Below are 17,362 nucleotides of genomic sequence, written 5' to 3'. Positions count from 1 at the left end.
AATGCAGGAATACTCTGCGGAAAAAATGAGTCAGGCAACATGGAAGGATGGAAACCATAGTTCGCCATAAACGGGGACAATCGGGAAGCAGAATTCAAGGCATTATTTCAGCAAACTCTGTCCACAGTAAGAGGTCTGACCAGTTGTTATGATGGTCAGAAATATTGCAATGTAGGAATTGCTCCAAGAACTGATTGGCTCATTCTGCTGCCCCATTAGACTGCGGGTGATACACAGAGGAAAAAGCAAGCTGAAATCCCAACTGTGCACAAAAGGCTTGCCAGAACCGGGACACAAAATGACTACCCCTGTCGGAGACAATCACCTTGGGTAGCCCATGTAAGCGAAAGATCTCCCAAGCAAAAATGGAAGCCAGTTTCTTAGAAGTGGGCAACTTCTTAAGTGAAATACAACGAGACATTTTCAAGAACCGGTCAACCACCATAAGGATTACTGTGTTGCCCTGGGAGTTGGGTAACTCCACAATGAAATCCATAGACAGGTGGGTCCAGGGCCTCTCTCCACTGAGTATGGGTTGTAGGGGGCCCACTGGAAGGTGTTGTGGAGTCTTACTCTGAGCACACACGGAACAGGCAGCTACGAAGGCAGTTACATCAGCACATAGACTAGGCCACTAGAATTGTAGGGAAATGGCCCAAAAGAGTAAATTCTTCCCAGGGTGGTCAGCAGCCTTGGGAGAATGGCAAGTCTAGAGCATGGCAGTACAGGGACTCTCAGGGACAAAGCAGCGGTCACAAGGTTTCTCAGGAGGAGCATGAACTTGAGCAGCAAGAATTTTGTCACCCAAAGGAGAAGTGAGACTGGTGCAAACCGTAGCCAGAATACGATCAGGAGGAATCACAGGAACCGTAAACTACTCCATCTTGGAAGTGGAGGAAAATTGTTGTGACAAAGAGTGAGCCCTTCCATTCTTAGTGCAGGGTAAGAATGAGATAATGTAATTGAAACTAGACAAGAAAAGAGTCTATTGTGCCCTTCTGGGAGAGAGGCATTTAGCCTCAGACAAGAATGTGAGATTCTTGTGGTCATTAAGAATGAGAACGGCACAGTGGAACCTTCGAGGAGATGTCTCCATTCTTTCAGAGCTAAAATGATCGCTAACAGCTCTCTGTCACCAATCTCCTAATTACACTCCACAGGTGTCAATTTCTTGGAAAAGTACCCACAATGATGCACAGCGCTCTCTCAGAGGTAGGACGTTGAGACAGAAGGGCTCAAACTCCCGTTTCAGAAACATCAACCTCAAGGATAAAAAGGTTACATAGGATTAGGATGTGCCAACACAGGAGCAGAAACAAAGACAGCCTTGAGACTCTCAAAGGCCTCAATGGACTCCGGAGACCAACACTGTGGGTTATGGTCCTTTCTGGTCATATCAGTCAGGGGCTTGACCAGAGACCAGAAGTTGCAATTAAACTAGTAATAGTTGACATATCGAAGAAAACACTGCCGGGGACTCAAACCCCTGTGTCGGGCCACTGTAGGACTGCTGAAAGTTTCTCTGGGTCCATCAAAAAACCATCAGTGGAAATGACATAACCCAGGAATTTAACCTGTTCATGATGGAATTCACACTTCTCCAATTTACAATAGAGATTGCTCTCTCTTAGTTTCTGAAGCACACAACAGACATCTGTGTGGTGGCTTTCCAGGAACTTGGAAAATATGAGTATATCGTCAAGATAAACCACCACACATAACTGCAACAAATCTCAGAGGACATTGTTAATAAATTCCTGGAAAACTGCTGGGGTGTTACAAAGGCCATAAGGCATTATGAGGTACTCATAATGGCTTGTTCTGGTTTTCCACTCGTCGCTCTCCTTAATCATCATGAGACTGTATGCCCCCTCGCAAATCAAGCTTTGTGAAAACCATTGCTCCCTTGAGGCGGTCAAATAACTCCGTAATCAATGGAATCGGATAGGTATTCATAATCATGAAACAATTGAGACCCCTATAATCAATACAAGGTCTCAGTTCACCACTCCTCTTCTTCACAAAGAAGAAACCAGCACCAGCATTAAATGATGATTTGCAGAAAGTGTGAATGCAACATACTCCTCCATGACCTTATCCTCCAAGACCGACAGAAGGTAAACCCAGCCAGGAAGGGGTATAGCACCAGGTTGAAGGTCAATTGCGCAATCATATGACCAGTGTGGAGGCAAACTACCGGCTTGACCTTTGTCAAAGACATCGCTAAAATCACGGTACTCCTCCGGCAGGAAGAAGAGAGAAGAGATGTACAGGACCTTGGCTACCTTCTGGAAGCATGTCTTACTGCATTGTGGTGACCAGGAGAGAACCTCAGCACAGAATCAATCAAAAGAGGGGTTGTGCCTCTGTAACCAAGGATAACCAATAATCAGAGGAAACTTATGTGAGGAAATAACTTGGAATTGGATTATCTCATGGTGAAGCACCCCTACGGCCATGGACAACGGAACAGTCTCATGAATCACATAGGCAGGCTGTACAGGTCTCCCATTAAGTGTCAAGTGGAGTGGAGTTAAGTGGAGTGTCATGCACCTGCAGCTGAATTGAGTGCTTTGATACAAAGGCAGCATCAATGAACAGGCCTGCAGCCCCAGAGTCGATTAGAGCCTGTATCTCGATGGACGACTCAGCCCAAGAAAGGGTGACCAAAACCAGGGGCTTATCCTTCTGGATAACTGGGGATGAAACAAGACCACCTAAGGTCTGCCCATGACAGGACCTCAAGGTTTGTACGTTTCCTGGACAGATAGGACAAGACTTCAAAAAGTGACCTGCCTGGCCACAATAAAGGCATAAACTCTCCCTCCTCATAAGGGTTCTCTCATCCGCAGAGAGATGCGTAAAGCTCAGAGACAAATATACAGGAGGCTTCTGCAAGTGCTCCTTAAAAGAGAGTCTTTCTTTGAGTCTGGAGTCAATGAAGATGGCAAATGTGATTAACTTCTCCAGCTCAGTGGGTATATCTCTGGCTGCTATCTCATCCTTGATGGTATCCGAGAGACCATGAGCAAAAGCAGTCAAGAGGGCCTCATTGTTCCAAGCAACCTCTGCTGCCAGAGTACAGAATTCAATAGCGTAATCTGCAGCAGTTCTTGTACTCTGTTTGATGGACACAAGGCACTTGGCAGCAGAAGCAGAGCTTGCGGGAACGTCAAATACCCTATTAAAGGAAGCCACAAACTCAGGACAGCAGGTTTTTGCATCTCCCATAGAGCCAAGGCTCTCTCAGAAAGCAAAGATATCACAAAACCTACTTTGCTTCTGTCCGTGGGAAATTCCTGGGGCAGCATCTCAAAGTATATCTCAACCTGGTTGAGAAACCCTCTGAATTGAACTGGATCGCCTCCAACTTGCTAGGGAAGTGGAGCAGAACCAGTCATACCTCTTGGCCCTTGTACACACGGTCGGAGATTCCGACAACCAAATCCGTCAGAGTAATTGCGACTGATTAATTCTGGAAGAGGTCCGGAAGTGATGTTGCATACACACGGTCGGACTAAGTTGTCGGAAAATCCGATTGTACCTAACGTGATGGCGTTATTTAGTTACGACGGGACTACGTTCAGGCTAGTAGCTAATAGCTTTGGTCTAGGAATTTGATCTGAGCATGCATGGCACTTTGTCCGTCGGAGTAGGCTACACATGATCGGAGTATGTCCGATCGGAGCATTTTGTCGGAAAAGTTTACCGGCAAGTTGGAAAAGTCAGCCCGTCGGATATTCCGGCGGAAACAGTCCGATGGAGACCACACATAGTCGGAATATCCAACAAAACGGTCCGATAGGACACATTCCGACTGAATCTTCGACCGTGTGTACAAGGGTTTATAAAGATATTACTCAAGGCAGGTGCCTGCGCAGAGACTGAAGCAGCAGCAGGGACAGCCTGCAACACAGGCAGCCACAGTGGGAGATTCCAGGTGAGCTGTGTGACTCAGGAGCGTTTGTAACACCACGGCAAACTGATCCATGCGGTGATCCTGTTCATCCAATCTGGAAAAAATATTACCAACAAGTGGATTGACTGCATCTTCTGAATTCACTCCAGTGAAAGCTGGAGGGGCAGAGCAGAGAATGGTGACTGACAGACACCACTCTGTGCTTAGAATAAACCGTAGAGCTGAGCAATCAGTGGTCTTTGATCAGTCAGTACTCGTGTAGAGTGGCAGGGGACAGCTGCAGCATCACATCAATGCTGTATCTACGTAAACTAGGTGAGTATGAATGTGCATTCTATGCATTAAGGTAAAAACCTTCCAGTATCAGCTTCCCCCAATTATGAGCATCGTGACACTGATGCAAGACAACTAAAACGAATTGTTTTTATATGGCAGGAATATATGACACACAAGGCATGCATAAAACACTCTGAAAACTACAAACAGTGTAGTAAAGATAATGTATACCAAGACATGTTCTTTCATCAGCACAGACAGTGCAATGGGCTGAACAGTGTTTGCAGATACCATCTTCATCTGGATAATACCTCAGAGAACAATTTGGAAGGCACATGCTGTTCTCTAGGTACAGACCATCCACACACGACAAACAATTTGTTTTACTTTCATCACATGTCCAACAGGATCCATCACAGACCTCACATGAGCCTTCAGCATTCCCAAAGTAGCCACTGCACAAATAAAGCATTTTGTTACAAAACAGCCTTTTCATTACATTTCTACAGCTTATGCCACTAAATAGCCATATTCCTGTGTAACTTGTACATTGAAAAACACTGTAGTAACACAATAGCCATTGCATTTTACAAGTGAATGTTGTCTGCATGTCTATATAATTCAATTGGGAATTCTAGTTTGTAAAATGTTTCCAAAAAAATAAAAGTGTTGAAACTCATACATTGTAATGATTCTTAGCAAAATTAATCTATACGAAGATATGAGATTAATTGCAAACCATTAATAAAAGTAACCTTGAAACACACCCTAGTTAATACTACTCTACAGTACCACACCTATCCTAGTTGAGTTACAGCAAGAAATGTTATGAGTTTACTCCCAACTAGTACTAGGTCTGCAAGTTTTGAGAGAGATCACATCAAAGCTGCAGCTTACTGCACACAATGTGCAAGCCTTAAGCTATCCACATCTGTAGCTGGTCAAATCTGTAGGCAGGTGCAGTCTATTTTCTCCACTGCAGGTGGCGTTCAACCGCAGCGGCACTGCAGAGGGAGTCAAGAGAAACATAGTTCCTCTATGGCAGGGATATGCAATTAGCTAATATAGTAAAATCTGATGTTCTAATAACCCGCCCACAATGAACACCCCTCCGCTCTTTATGGACAATCGTCTATTCGTTTTTGATAAAAATAACAATATAAAATTTGAGATATAGTCCCATATGAAGCTGCTGCTTACTCCAAAACAACATGTAAACTGGCAATATTTAAAAAGCAAAGTCCTTTATAATACTGCAGCAGCGCTTCTCATACACCGTCCAATGTGAATGGTCGGTTGTCTATAAAAGACATAAACTGGTAAGAAATATGCGTTTTTTTGCTGTGCTGAAAACTTCCACCAAGGATCACCCTGTGCGATGAAATCTGCCCTTTGGGGATGCACTCACCAAACAGCAAAAAAATCTGTGCCTTTAAGAGAATAACAATTCCACTTTTCACCATCTCATCTCCCACCATCCACCAGGTGTCAGTATACAGTTTCAAAAGGGCTGATCATCGTGTAGCCAGATGTGTCTGCTGCTGGTTCCAGGCAAGCCTCAGGCGGAGGCACACCGAGCCCGCTACAATGAAACAAGAGCATGCAACAAGTCTCTACCCAAACACAGTGTCAGGACTACATTCATTCCTCAGATTCTTCCACTCATAGAAAGGTTTCTATGAGAGAAGGATCTGAGGAATGAGTGTAGTCCCGGCACTGTGTGCCGGGACTACATTAGGTAGAGACTGTGTGCCGGGACTACATTAGGTAGACACTGTGTGCCGGGACTACATTAGGTAGAGACTTGTTGCATGCTCTTGTTTCATTGTAGCGGAACTCGGTGTGCCTCAGTCTGAGGCTTGCCTGGAACCAGCAGCAGGCACATCCGGGTACACGACGACCAGCCCTTTTGATACTGTATACTGACACCTGGTGGATGGTGGATGAGATGGTGAAAAGTGGAATTGTTATTCTCTTAAAGGCGCAGAATTTTTGGCTGTTTGGTGAGTGCATCCCCAAAGGGGAGATTTCATCGCACAGGGTGATCCTTGGTGGAAGCTTTTCAGCACAGCAAAAAAAACGCATCTTTCTTACCAGTTTATGTCTTTTATAAACAACTGACAATTCACATTGGACAGTGTATGAGAAGCGCTGCTGCAGTATTATAAAGGACTTTGGTTTTTTAAATATTGCCAGTTTACATATGCAATTAGCTGTTGCAGAACTAAAAGTCCCATGAGGCATAGCAAGACTCTGACAGCCACAAACATGACACCCAGAGGCAGAGGCATGATGGAACTTGTAGTTTTGCAACAGCTGGAGGTCCGCTAATTGCATATCCCTGCTCTATGGTTTCCTGAGTCACTGGATAAGCTATCCGGTTGGATGCTGCTACCCCATATGACTCTGCTGTCCATCTTGGGTGAAGCAGAGTCTGTTTAAGACCTTGGCTCCCAGGCTTGGTGCACATTTTGAATGTGGGTAGTGTAGGGACAGGTAATCTGCCTGTCAGAGACAGTATAAGCGGTAGGGAGAGGTTCCAGATGAGTAGGAAAAGTGCAGGGACACGCTTACCTAATTGGAAGCCTCCTTGTTTGGGAACAGGCAGGCCAGGCCACATTCCATCCCTTGAGACAGATGCTATCAGGGGCATCCAAGACCTGCTGTTACACTGTACTCTACAACATGCTGTGAGTGCGCCTGGTTGTGCTGATTTCCCACCTGGTAGTTGTGCTTGTATGAGCTACAATTACAATACAGTTCTATTACTACAACCGCTGCCCAATGTTGCACCTCTGCACACATCAGTAACACGTGATCTCTGGTGGGAGGTGGACTATCATATGCTCATATTATTGTGCCCCCTGGCAGTGGGGTCACCCATAACGTATCTTGATAGTTTACTAGTTATTTGATAACATAGGTGAGCATTACTTACTCTGGACAGCCAGAAAGGCAGTTTCCTTCATGAAGAAACAAATGATGATCTTTGGAATTACATTTTAAGCAGTGTTCACTGCTACCTGCACAGCTTTCACAGGTCACTGAGCATTTTTCACAGGTTTGACTGAATGGATCTCCAAAGAATCCCTGTGGACAATTGGGGACACACTGGTTTTCTTCATCCAGAAAATAACCTGAAATATAGTCAGGAATTGCATGAGAGATCCTCATTGTACACTCTCACCTTGTTCAAGGTCACTGTAATAGGGCAATCATCTTAAACGATCTCATTCAGAATTAATCAGACACAGTGCAATCATTTTTGACTAGAAAATGTTTCTGTCTCCTCTTAAAACTTGTCATCAAGTAGGAACTATCAACTGTTTTGACAGAAACCAAAAATATGCAAACAGATGAATATTAATGCAATAATTTGACATCAGTCTGCTAATTAAATCATAAACTATATGTAGATATATGAAAAGATATAATGCCGGTGAACATTATTCAGTATTTCAGTATGTTCTCCCTGCGCCTGTGTGGGTTTGCTCCGGGTACTCCGGTTTCCTCCCACACTCCAAAGACATTCTGGCACCTAATTGACTCCTGTAGGAATTGGCCCTAGTATACTGTATGTATGAATGTGAGTTATGGGCCTTAGATTGTAAGCTCCTTGAGAGCAGGGACTGAATGTACAATATATACTGTATATGTAAAGCGCTGCAGAAAAAATTGTCAGCGCTACATAAGTACCTATAATAAGTAGATAAATAAAATACCATCTCAGGAATAAGGCACTGCTATATATGCATAGCTCCCAACTGTCCCTGATTTCAAGGGACTGTCCCTGATTTGGAACAAAGTGCCTCTGTCCCTCTTTCTTTCTCATGTGTCCCTCATTTTGGTCTGATCTATATACTTGTATATAAAATGCACTTTTTAATCTTTCAAAAAGTGTTTCCCAGTGTTAAACCTTTCATCCAATTTCTGATGAAGGAGGTGTAGCCCTCCGAAACCTGTTGCTATTGGCTACCACTATTGTTGGGATGATAGCTTATCCACACCGACCGGAGGAACTTTCCCTGGGTGTCCATCCCAGCTTTGGACACATTACATTGGTGGTCCCTAGTCTCTCTGGGATCGGCTTTCCCTGGACGGATCCCTCGCTCTGTTGGCTCTCCCAGCATTTCCCCTGGAGCTTTGGCTGCAGTTTCCATTGGACCAACCCACAATATATATTCACCACTGGCCTCAGTCTTTCACCCCCATCACTCTGTGATTGCAGCTGTTTATACATTTACATTTTTTAATAAACTATGCTACACCATGCCTGCTTGGAGCCTCTCTATCCTCCCCCCTTTTCCAGTGCTAAACATTTCCTCCAATTTCTAAAATGTCTGCATTGGTAAATTCCAAAACCCAGTATAAAGGAATAATAGTGGTTAAAAAAGCACTTGTGGGTTTAACTAATAATTTTTTTGTAGAATTCTCCTTTAAAGGGGGTGTATCGGGGGTGTCCTATGCCTTTGAGAAAGTCACGTGGTATGTGACGCAACGCGTCGAGGAGCTAGGTGTCAATCGTCCCTTCCGGTCACGGCCGAGACCAGAAGTACCATTGTTTACATTTGCGAATTGCTGGATTTACATGTAAGTGTGGATATTTTTATGAATAAAGTGGATTTGAATTTACTACACATTGGAGGCCCCCTTATTCTCTTTCCTCATTATTATATAACCTGGATTGTGGATTGTGGAGAATACAAGCTGGTGTCCCGGAGTTTATATTTGGGAGGAGGTGGAAGATTGTTAGCCCACTATCCCTGAAGTGTGACCCGGTCCCTAGGGACCTTGATTAGAGGTGAGAGACTGGGGGAAACAAGGGGTGCACCATAAGCACTGAAGTGTGGAGGAACGGTGTAATCTGCACTTTTATTCACATTGCATGGTTACCATCATCCTTTGGACTGATTGCACAATTTGTACAGATTTGAGTGGACTGATTTATTTGCACTTTGCACTTTGTATCTTGTTTGGAGCAACACTATTTTTTAATATTTTTATCCTTTTTGGTTTTGATTGTGTGTTATGCGATTTGCACTATTGCACATTTGCACGTATTGATTTATTTATGCAATTGATTTTTATGTTTGATATATTTATATTATTGCACATTTGCACATATATTAATTGATGCACTGTATGAGTTTTTACTTATGGATCAGATTTATTTATGGTAATATATATATTTGTCTGAGAGTTCACATTTATTAGGATCCACTTAGGATTCACTTATTTATTTTATTTTTCACATAAAACACCCCTTCTATTTATAACTTTGAGTGTAGAGAACACTTTTTATATGTGAGCAGCTTTCTAAAAATAAGATCAGGTTCACCTGGCGAGGTTTGTGTGCAACAGTATTTGTCAATTTTATATGTGCCTTGGCTCGGGTGTCCCCATAGTAAGCTGCTTCCTATGGGGGCACTCAACAGGAGGAAGGGGCCTGAGGCACCTAAGAGGGACCCGAGAAGAAGAGGATCAGGGCTTCTCTGTGAAAAAACACTGCATAGAGCAGGTAAGTATAACATGTTATTAACAAACTTATTATATAATCCTGAAGTAAAGTAAAAGCCCAATAACATGTGGTGAGGATGGGGAAGTAAATGGGAGTGAGGGAGTGCACAGGGCAGAGAACTGGTCTGGGGGGGGCTGTTAATTTACACAGTGCTAAGCACTGCTACCTTGCTTGGAGGAGAAACACTCACCACGTGGTTTGCAGGTCATTGTTTCAGAACTCCCAGGCAGCAGGCACACAGAGGGAGCCTGCACCTCTCAGCCAATACAGCTTGTTGGGGGGCTGGGGCTTTAACAGACAGGTGGAGCTCTGAGGAAAGTGCAAGTTCAGGTGGGAAAACGTCCCTTCCTCAAATTTTTGTTCTGTTTTTGTTCATTGACAAAAATTGGAATTGATTTTCATCATTGTTTTCGTCAATTGACCTAAATGAATTTCACTGAATTTCCCTGAAAACATGCAGCTGCCAAAAACTATGACGAAAATAGTTTCATCGACAAAATTACACTGACAGCTTGGTGCCAGTTACCACACAGCATACCTTCGGAGGTCAAGTGACATCCATGCCTCAATGGGTCAAGGCTGTTTTGGCAGCAAAATACGCTGTTTGGCAGAAAAAAGGAGGCCTACTCAATATTAGGTAGGTGGTCAGAAAGTTATAGCTGATCGGTGTATATATATATATATATATATATATATATATATATATATATATATAATTTGTACATATATACTGTAAATATCCCCACAGGCTCAGCTTATCAATTTGAGAGAAGCTGTAGCAAATTTGTCCCGCCACGAGAAGAAGACTGAATCTTTTATGAGACATTCCACAATAGTTCCACCAGTATAACATTGTTCCGCATGACTGCTATCGAACTTTAATTCCCAATTAAAGGACGGTTTGGTAATAAACACATGTAACATTCTTGCATCTGATCCGAAAACATTCCCTGTTTCTCATGATCAATGAGACCAATGATGGCTAATCTAACATAAACTTGTCACCTACTGAGATGCTGCCTTCATTCATTTAATAAAAAACAACAAAGTGTGCTAAAAGTAGCTACAATAAGACGAGCTGCTAGGATAGAATACAAAAAAATCCCATAGAATAAAAATGTATTTAATATGGAATTAAAGTAGTATATAAATAATTTACAAAACATTTGCTGTACTTTACCGAAATGGCAGGAAAAACAGTCCAGTGCTTGTGGTCCAAAACAACTCTGACAAGATGGATCACAGGCATAACACTTGCCATCTGCCACTGGGGAGGAAAAATACAAGAGCAAGAATGAAAATATGTTCCTAAATACAACTTTATATGACTATATGTATTTTTAACATTGCTTACATACATATGTACTGTATAAGAATATTGGAGTGTGCTAGGTCCACGTATATACAGTATACTGTAAATATGTTTTGATAACTTCAGATTGATATATGTGAGAAAGCTCCAACATTTGGAGGGGATGTAACCAACCTTCCTCTCTTCCTTTCTTGTGTTGTAAAAAGACCAAAATAGCAGGATATCAGATTGCACACACAGTATAGGACTGGGCTGGTGGCATTTTCTCCCTGGGCCAGTACAAATAAGATATGTTTGATCTTATTGTGGGGTCATTGAGAACTGGAGCACTGAAGACTGGAACAAGGGATCTACACATAGTCAGTTCAATTAGTTTAGTTTAGTTTTTTTTTTTTTTACAAATTTGTAAGTGTTTTCTTTTCTTTTTTTTTTTCTTACTATGGCCTTTTACCACGACCACCAATCACTGTGGCGCCACAATGCACATTGTGTGGTACGCTTTCCAGTCCTGCCCTGAAGGCACATCCAGCTGAATGAGAGTGAGATGAGACACCTCCTTCTCTTCTAGAAGAGACTAAATCATCCAACATGCTATGAACGCAATGGGGGGGGGGGGGGGGGGGGTTATTTACCAAAGGCAAATCCACTTTGCACTACAAGTGAAAACTACAAGTGCAAAGTGCACTTGAAATTGCACTGAAAGTGCACTTGGAAGTGCAGTCGCTGAGGGGTAGATCTGAAATGAGAGGAAGCTCTGCTGATTTTATCATCAAATCATATGCAAGCTAAAATGCCGTTTTTTTTTTTCCTTGCATGTCCCCCTCGGATCTACAGCGACTGCACTTCCAAGTGCACTTTCAGTGCAATTTTAAGTGCACTGTGCACTTGTAGTGCAAAGTAGATTTGCCTTTCGTAAATAACCCCCATTGTATAATGGAGTCTCCCTGCTTTAAATGTTTAGTTCTAATATATTTTAACAAATACAGAAAAAAATATATGTGACGTGTTTTCAAACTAGCAAACCTGACACATTATAGGTTCTAAACTTTTTCCACTCACACCCCATTCACTAAATTCTAATGACCCCCCATTCTCACCTCTTCCAAACCTCATTTCAGAACTAAAAATAATGTTAAATTTGTCTTGAAATTACTATAAATGTGCATTTAATTGCAAACATTTGTTTTCTATATAATGCACAAGAAACTAAAGTATAAAAATGTAACACCTAAAATGCTAATAAAAGCCCCAGTCCAAAGTCCACATTCCATTTTCATTGCTCATGAACAATATAAGGAGAAAACACAAGTTAACTGCATTTGAGACTAAACGTTTATGAATATTAAACTTAGAAACGAAAGAGATAAAGGGGGTTATTTACTAAAGGAAAATCCACTTTGCACTGCAAGTGCAATTGAAAGTGAAGTAAAGTAGCTGTAGATCCGAGGGGGACATGCAAGGAAAATAAAAAAACAGCATTTTAGCTTGCACATGATTGGATGATAAAATCAGCAGAGCTTCTCCTCATTTCAGATCTACCCCTTAGATTTAGAGCGACTGCACTTCCAAGTCCACTTGCAGTGCAAAGTGGATTTGTCTTTCATAAATAACCTCTAAAGTGTGTTCACTTTTCCAGGATCTTTAATCTTTTTGAATTTGTCGCTACACTCTCAGGGAACGGAGCCCGACGGAACTCGGAACTGTGTGAATCGAACGAGGAGACAGCTCGCACACACAGCGGGGAGACATCGCAGGATCCAGTGGACAAGGTAAGTAACTTTCCCTGTATCCTGTGATGCGATCCCAAGTCTGGCTCAGGGTTACCGCTAGGCAGGTTAAGAGGGGGTGAGTATAAGTGCTGGAAAGCAGGAAAAGGGGGGATTGTGCTAGAACTGGGGATTTAGGGGATAGTGGAGGGGGACCTGTGCTGTGGAAGGTGGAAGAAGATTTGTTTTGGGGGGGTTGTTCTGGCAGGGGGGAGAATTTATTTTTGTTGGTTGGGGGAGGAGGGTGACCATAAAAATAATGCTGGACTTTTTTTTTGCAGGAGAAGGAGTGTGGCTTTTTGATGAAAGGGTAAAGTGGGGGAGAGTAATGATCGCGGAGCACATTTTGCACTCTTTTTAGCCTTACACTGTACGTTACACACCCCTAACTTCTGCACTCTTTTTGTTTTGTACTCATTATTTCTAATATGCATTACACACTCCTGTCCCCTGCATAAGACTCACAGGCTCCATTTACACCCAGTGTTCCAGATCGCAGGCGGAATAGAAACTTATTTTGGGCAACAATTGCACAGCGATTGGGGTGCTACTGAAAGTAATAGGATCACGAGTGCGTCCCGCGAATTGTGGCGAATCGGGAATCGGGGGCAGAATCACGAACCGGAACCCCTAGCTGTAAATGGAGCCACAATTTAGCTACACTAATGCCGCATACACACGAGCGGATTGTATGGCGTACTTAGTCCGTCATACAATCCGACGGACAATCCGTCGTAGTTTCCACTGAACGGACTTGACCACACACGAATACACAAACAGTCCGTCGAAAGCTTGCGCGATGACGTGTACAGCACGTACGACGGGACTAGAAATAGGAAGTCCAAGACACAGCAAAGCACCCTTCTGTCGTGTAAATCCTTTCTGGGCATGCGCCATTCTTAGTCCGTCGAACTAGCATACTGACGACCGTATTGTCCGCTGAAACCAAAGTACGACGGACAGATTTTTGGAAAAACCGAAATTCTTAGTACTCCGGACTGCACGCTGAAAAAGTCCGCTGAAGCCCACACACGAGCGGATTGTCCGCTGAAATGTGTTTCAACGGACTAAGTACGTCAAACAGTTCGACCGTGTGTACGCGGCATTACTGTTCACTGTGGCGCATTGAGCTGCATTACTACGCTCCTTGGGACACCCAAAAGTGTCCCAGGTCTTTAACAATCTTATAATGTCTACTAAAAAAAGAAAACATGCTGTGTGCCGCTAAAGTGTTTGGGTTTGGCTTGAAGAAAAGGTGGTAACCCTACCTCCAAAGCAGTTTAATTCTGTCTGCCCATTCTACCACATCTCCATCCCACTCTGGCAGCTCCAAATTCCACCCACTCTGCATACTCTGGAGTTCATTTGCTAAAACTGAAGAGTGCTAAATCTGCTGCAGCTCTGCATAGAAAGCAATCAGTTTCCAGGTTTTTAGAGTGGAACATGTACCATGTTTCCAATCCTGCAGCCTCTCCCCGATCCCCACACCCACTATGACAGCAGGCCACGGATCTTCTCCTTGTACCCGCTGTCACTATTTGAAAAGCACCCGGCTGTCCAGGCATTTGCCTACATAGCCTTATTGAACAACAAGTACCAACATCCTTTGCGGCTGTTGACTTGTAGTTCTCAATGAACTACCAGGGCACTCAAGTAGTTCATTGAGTCTTCCTGTCTTTGTGAAACTGCCTGCCTGTACAATGTACGGGCAGACAGCTTATATTGATAATCTGTAAGAGTCTTGCATGGCACCCGCAATCGTGCAATGCTTTCCAGGCTCCTGCAAAAAAAATTAAAAATGTAAATGCGTATTTTTTACTTGCAAAAAAATTTGCATTTATTTATATTTTTTTTAAAGTGAACTTATATTTTAATTGAACAAGCTGAAGAAGTTGATTGGCTACCATGCACAGCTGCATCAGATTTTACACTCTACAGTTTTATTAAAGCCACCCTGTATCATCTATGCACCTACTTCTGTCTCCCTTTGGCCACCTTCTGCACTGATCTGACACCATCCTCCGCTTTGCACTATCCACTCCATCTGCAGCTCACTTAAACCAACTGTGAGCCATGTTTTATTGCTGAGCCTTGAAGAGCAAACAAAATGTATAGCAAACAATAAACCTTCTCCTTCATAACTCACTCAGTGGAAGCTGACAGCCTTTGCTCCAAATTCCGGAGTACTGCATAGACATGGATTAACAACATTGTTGACAGCCTAAAGTGCCACCTATACCAGAATTGATGACTGCATTTGCCAACAGAAGCCAAGCATTCCTTATGGGGGATACCTACCGTATACTATGGCTAGTACAATCAGGCAAGCTGTGACAGCGGGTAGCATTCAAGTGAGTGCGGCCTGATTTAGAACACCTTTGTACACTTAACTAGGAGAAGAAGCACACCTCAGTACTCAAGCATACCTCCCATTTTGTAAACAGCTGAATGAAGCTATCCACAGATAACAGGCAGAAGCCAGCCTTAAAGTGGTAGTAAACAGCAATTGAGAAATAAATTCCCTGCAAGTCAATGTCATAATGTGCTAGTATGCATCATAAAAATGTAAAAAAAAACTCAAAATGTCAAGGCTGAGAGGGCTTCCATGGTCCCTTGGTCTTCCTCCTAGGTTCGCAGCCTTGGGCTACATCAGTGGCTGGGGTGTGATGACATCATGCCTGTGTATGTGTTTACGTCATGGGCTCTGAAGGTCTGGCACTGTATGCTGGACCTTCAGAGCATATCCGCCAGTGACATCACCAGCTGCATGCACTCTGAATATCTCCTAAACAGTGCAAGTGTAGGAGATATTCACAGTACCTACAGGTAAGCCTTATTATAGGCAAGTGGTAGAACAGAGTTTACTACCACTTTAACCATTTAAGGACCGAAAGAATTTCCCTCTTAATAACTAGGCCCTTTTTTGCAAAATTGCCGTCCTTTTTTTTCCACAAATAGAGCTTTCTTTTGGTAGTATTTGATCACCTCTACCATTTTTATTTTTTATGCTATAAACAAACAAAGAGCGACAATTTTTGAAAATTTTTTTTTTTTTTTTTTACTTTTTTGCTAAAATAAATATCCAAAAAAATTTAAAAAAATATATTCATCCGTTTAGACCGATATATATTCTTCTACATATTTTTGGTAAAAAAAATAATACGCGTATATTTGCACGAAAGTTATTGTGTCTACAAACTATGGGTTAGATTTAGGGATTTTTTTTTATTGGTTTTACCATTAATGGTGGCGATCTGTGATTTTTATTGGGACTGTAACATTGCAGTGGACAAATTGGGGACCAGCGACATTATTACATTGATCAGTGCTATTAAAAATGCACTTATCAATGTAAAAAATTACACTGCCAGGGAAGGGGTTAAAACTAGGAGGCAATCAAGGGGTTAACTGTGTTCCCTCAGCGTGTTCTAACTGTATGGGGGATGAGCTGCTAGGTACATGACAGAGATCACTGTTTCTGATCACTGGGAACAGTTGATCTCTGTCATGTCCCCTATCAGGACGGGGAATCACCTTGTTTACAAAGACAGTTCCCCTTTCTGCCTCTGTAATAGGCGATTGGGGGTTGCCAGCAGACATCAAGTCCGCCTGGCCCATGGGCACAAGTATAGCTATGGCGATTCATGCAGGAGAGCCAACCTGTCACCGTATAACCTCAGCTGCTGGTCGGCAACTAGTTAAAGTGGTTGTAAACCTCAATCATGGAATTTGAGCAAAGCACATATATCTGTAGTGTTTACTTATCTTTCCAAAGCTCTAAGTGTTGTTTCTCTCTGGTGCTTCGTTCCTCTGTTAACAGCATGAGTAATTTCTTAGCCCTTGTACACACGGTCGGAGAATCCGTCGGAATGTGTCCTATCGGACCGTGTTGTCGAATAATCCGTCTGTGTGTGGTATGCATCGGACTGATTCCGTCGGAATAACCGTCGGACCCAGTTTTCCAACATGTTGGAAATATTTCCCGACCAACTGGTTCGATCGGACATACTCCGATCATGTGTAGAGAATTTTGATCGGACTAAGTGCCACACATGCTCAGATCAAATTCCTACATCAAAGCTATTGGCTACTAGCCTGAACGTAGTCCCATCGTAACGAAATTACGTCATCACGTTCTGAATGATCAGATTTTTCGACAACTTAGTCCGACCATGTGTATGCAACAGTTTCGGACAAGATCCGACGGACAAAATTCGATGGATTTGGTTGTGGAAATCTCCGACTGTGTGTACAGGGGCTTAGACATTTTCCTGATATATGAGATATAATTTTTGTCAGAAGGAGGAGGGGGGAGAGCTCAGCAGACAGCTTGTCTATTCAGAACTCTTCTGCTTTGTGGAGGGGGGTGTGTGCCTTTCTGCCAATCAGCTCTCACACACTGTACCTGCAGCCTCTCTGCCCCCTCCTCTGTGCTCCTGACAAATTAAGATGATGTTAACAGTTTTCTTCCCTTTTGAAGGGGTGTAGGGAAGAGAAGACTGCATATAAACAAGTAAAACATATGTAGGAGGATTTGTTTAATCCCTGTGAATCATCTGAGGCTGTTCACT

The 17,362-nt window shown here is 42.9% G+C and overlaps 1 protein-coding gene across 1 annotated transcript in view; it reads right to left on the bottom strand.

The window, feature by feature from the left end:
* The window catches only part of LOC143962737 (cysteine repeat modular protein 2-like), a 198,547-nt gene that overhangs the window by 133,685 nt on the left and 47,500 nt on the right, over positions 1 to 17,362 (bottom strand). Inside the window, exons 7-9 of the mRNA XM_077472135.1 lie at positions 10,894 to 10,980; positions 7,134 to 7,332; positions 4,427 to 4,650 (exon numbers count right to left, since the gene is read on the bottom strand). Coding sequence (XP_077328261.1) covers positions 4,427 to 4,650; positions 7,134 to 7,332; positions 10,894 to 10,980 — 510 coding nt within the window. The remainder of the gene's footprint in view (positions 1 to 4,426; positions 4,651 to 7,133; positions 7,333 to 10,893; positions 10,981 to 17,362) is intronic.

This window comes from Lithobates pipiens, unplaced genomic scaffold, assembly GCF_037356315.1.
Source record: "Lithobates pipiens isolate NorthernLeopardFrog02 unplaced genomic scaffold, aLitPip1_a1.2 Scaffold_8, whole genome shotgun sequence".
NCBI lineage: Eukaryota > Metazoa > Chordata > Amphibia > Anura > Ranidae > Lithobates > Lithobates pipiens.
Note: the sequence above shows the minus strand (reverse complement) of the source record. Positions and strands in the feature narration are given on the sequence as shown.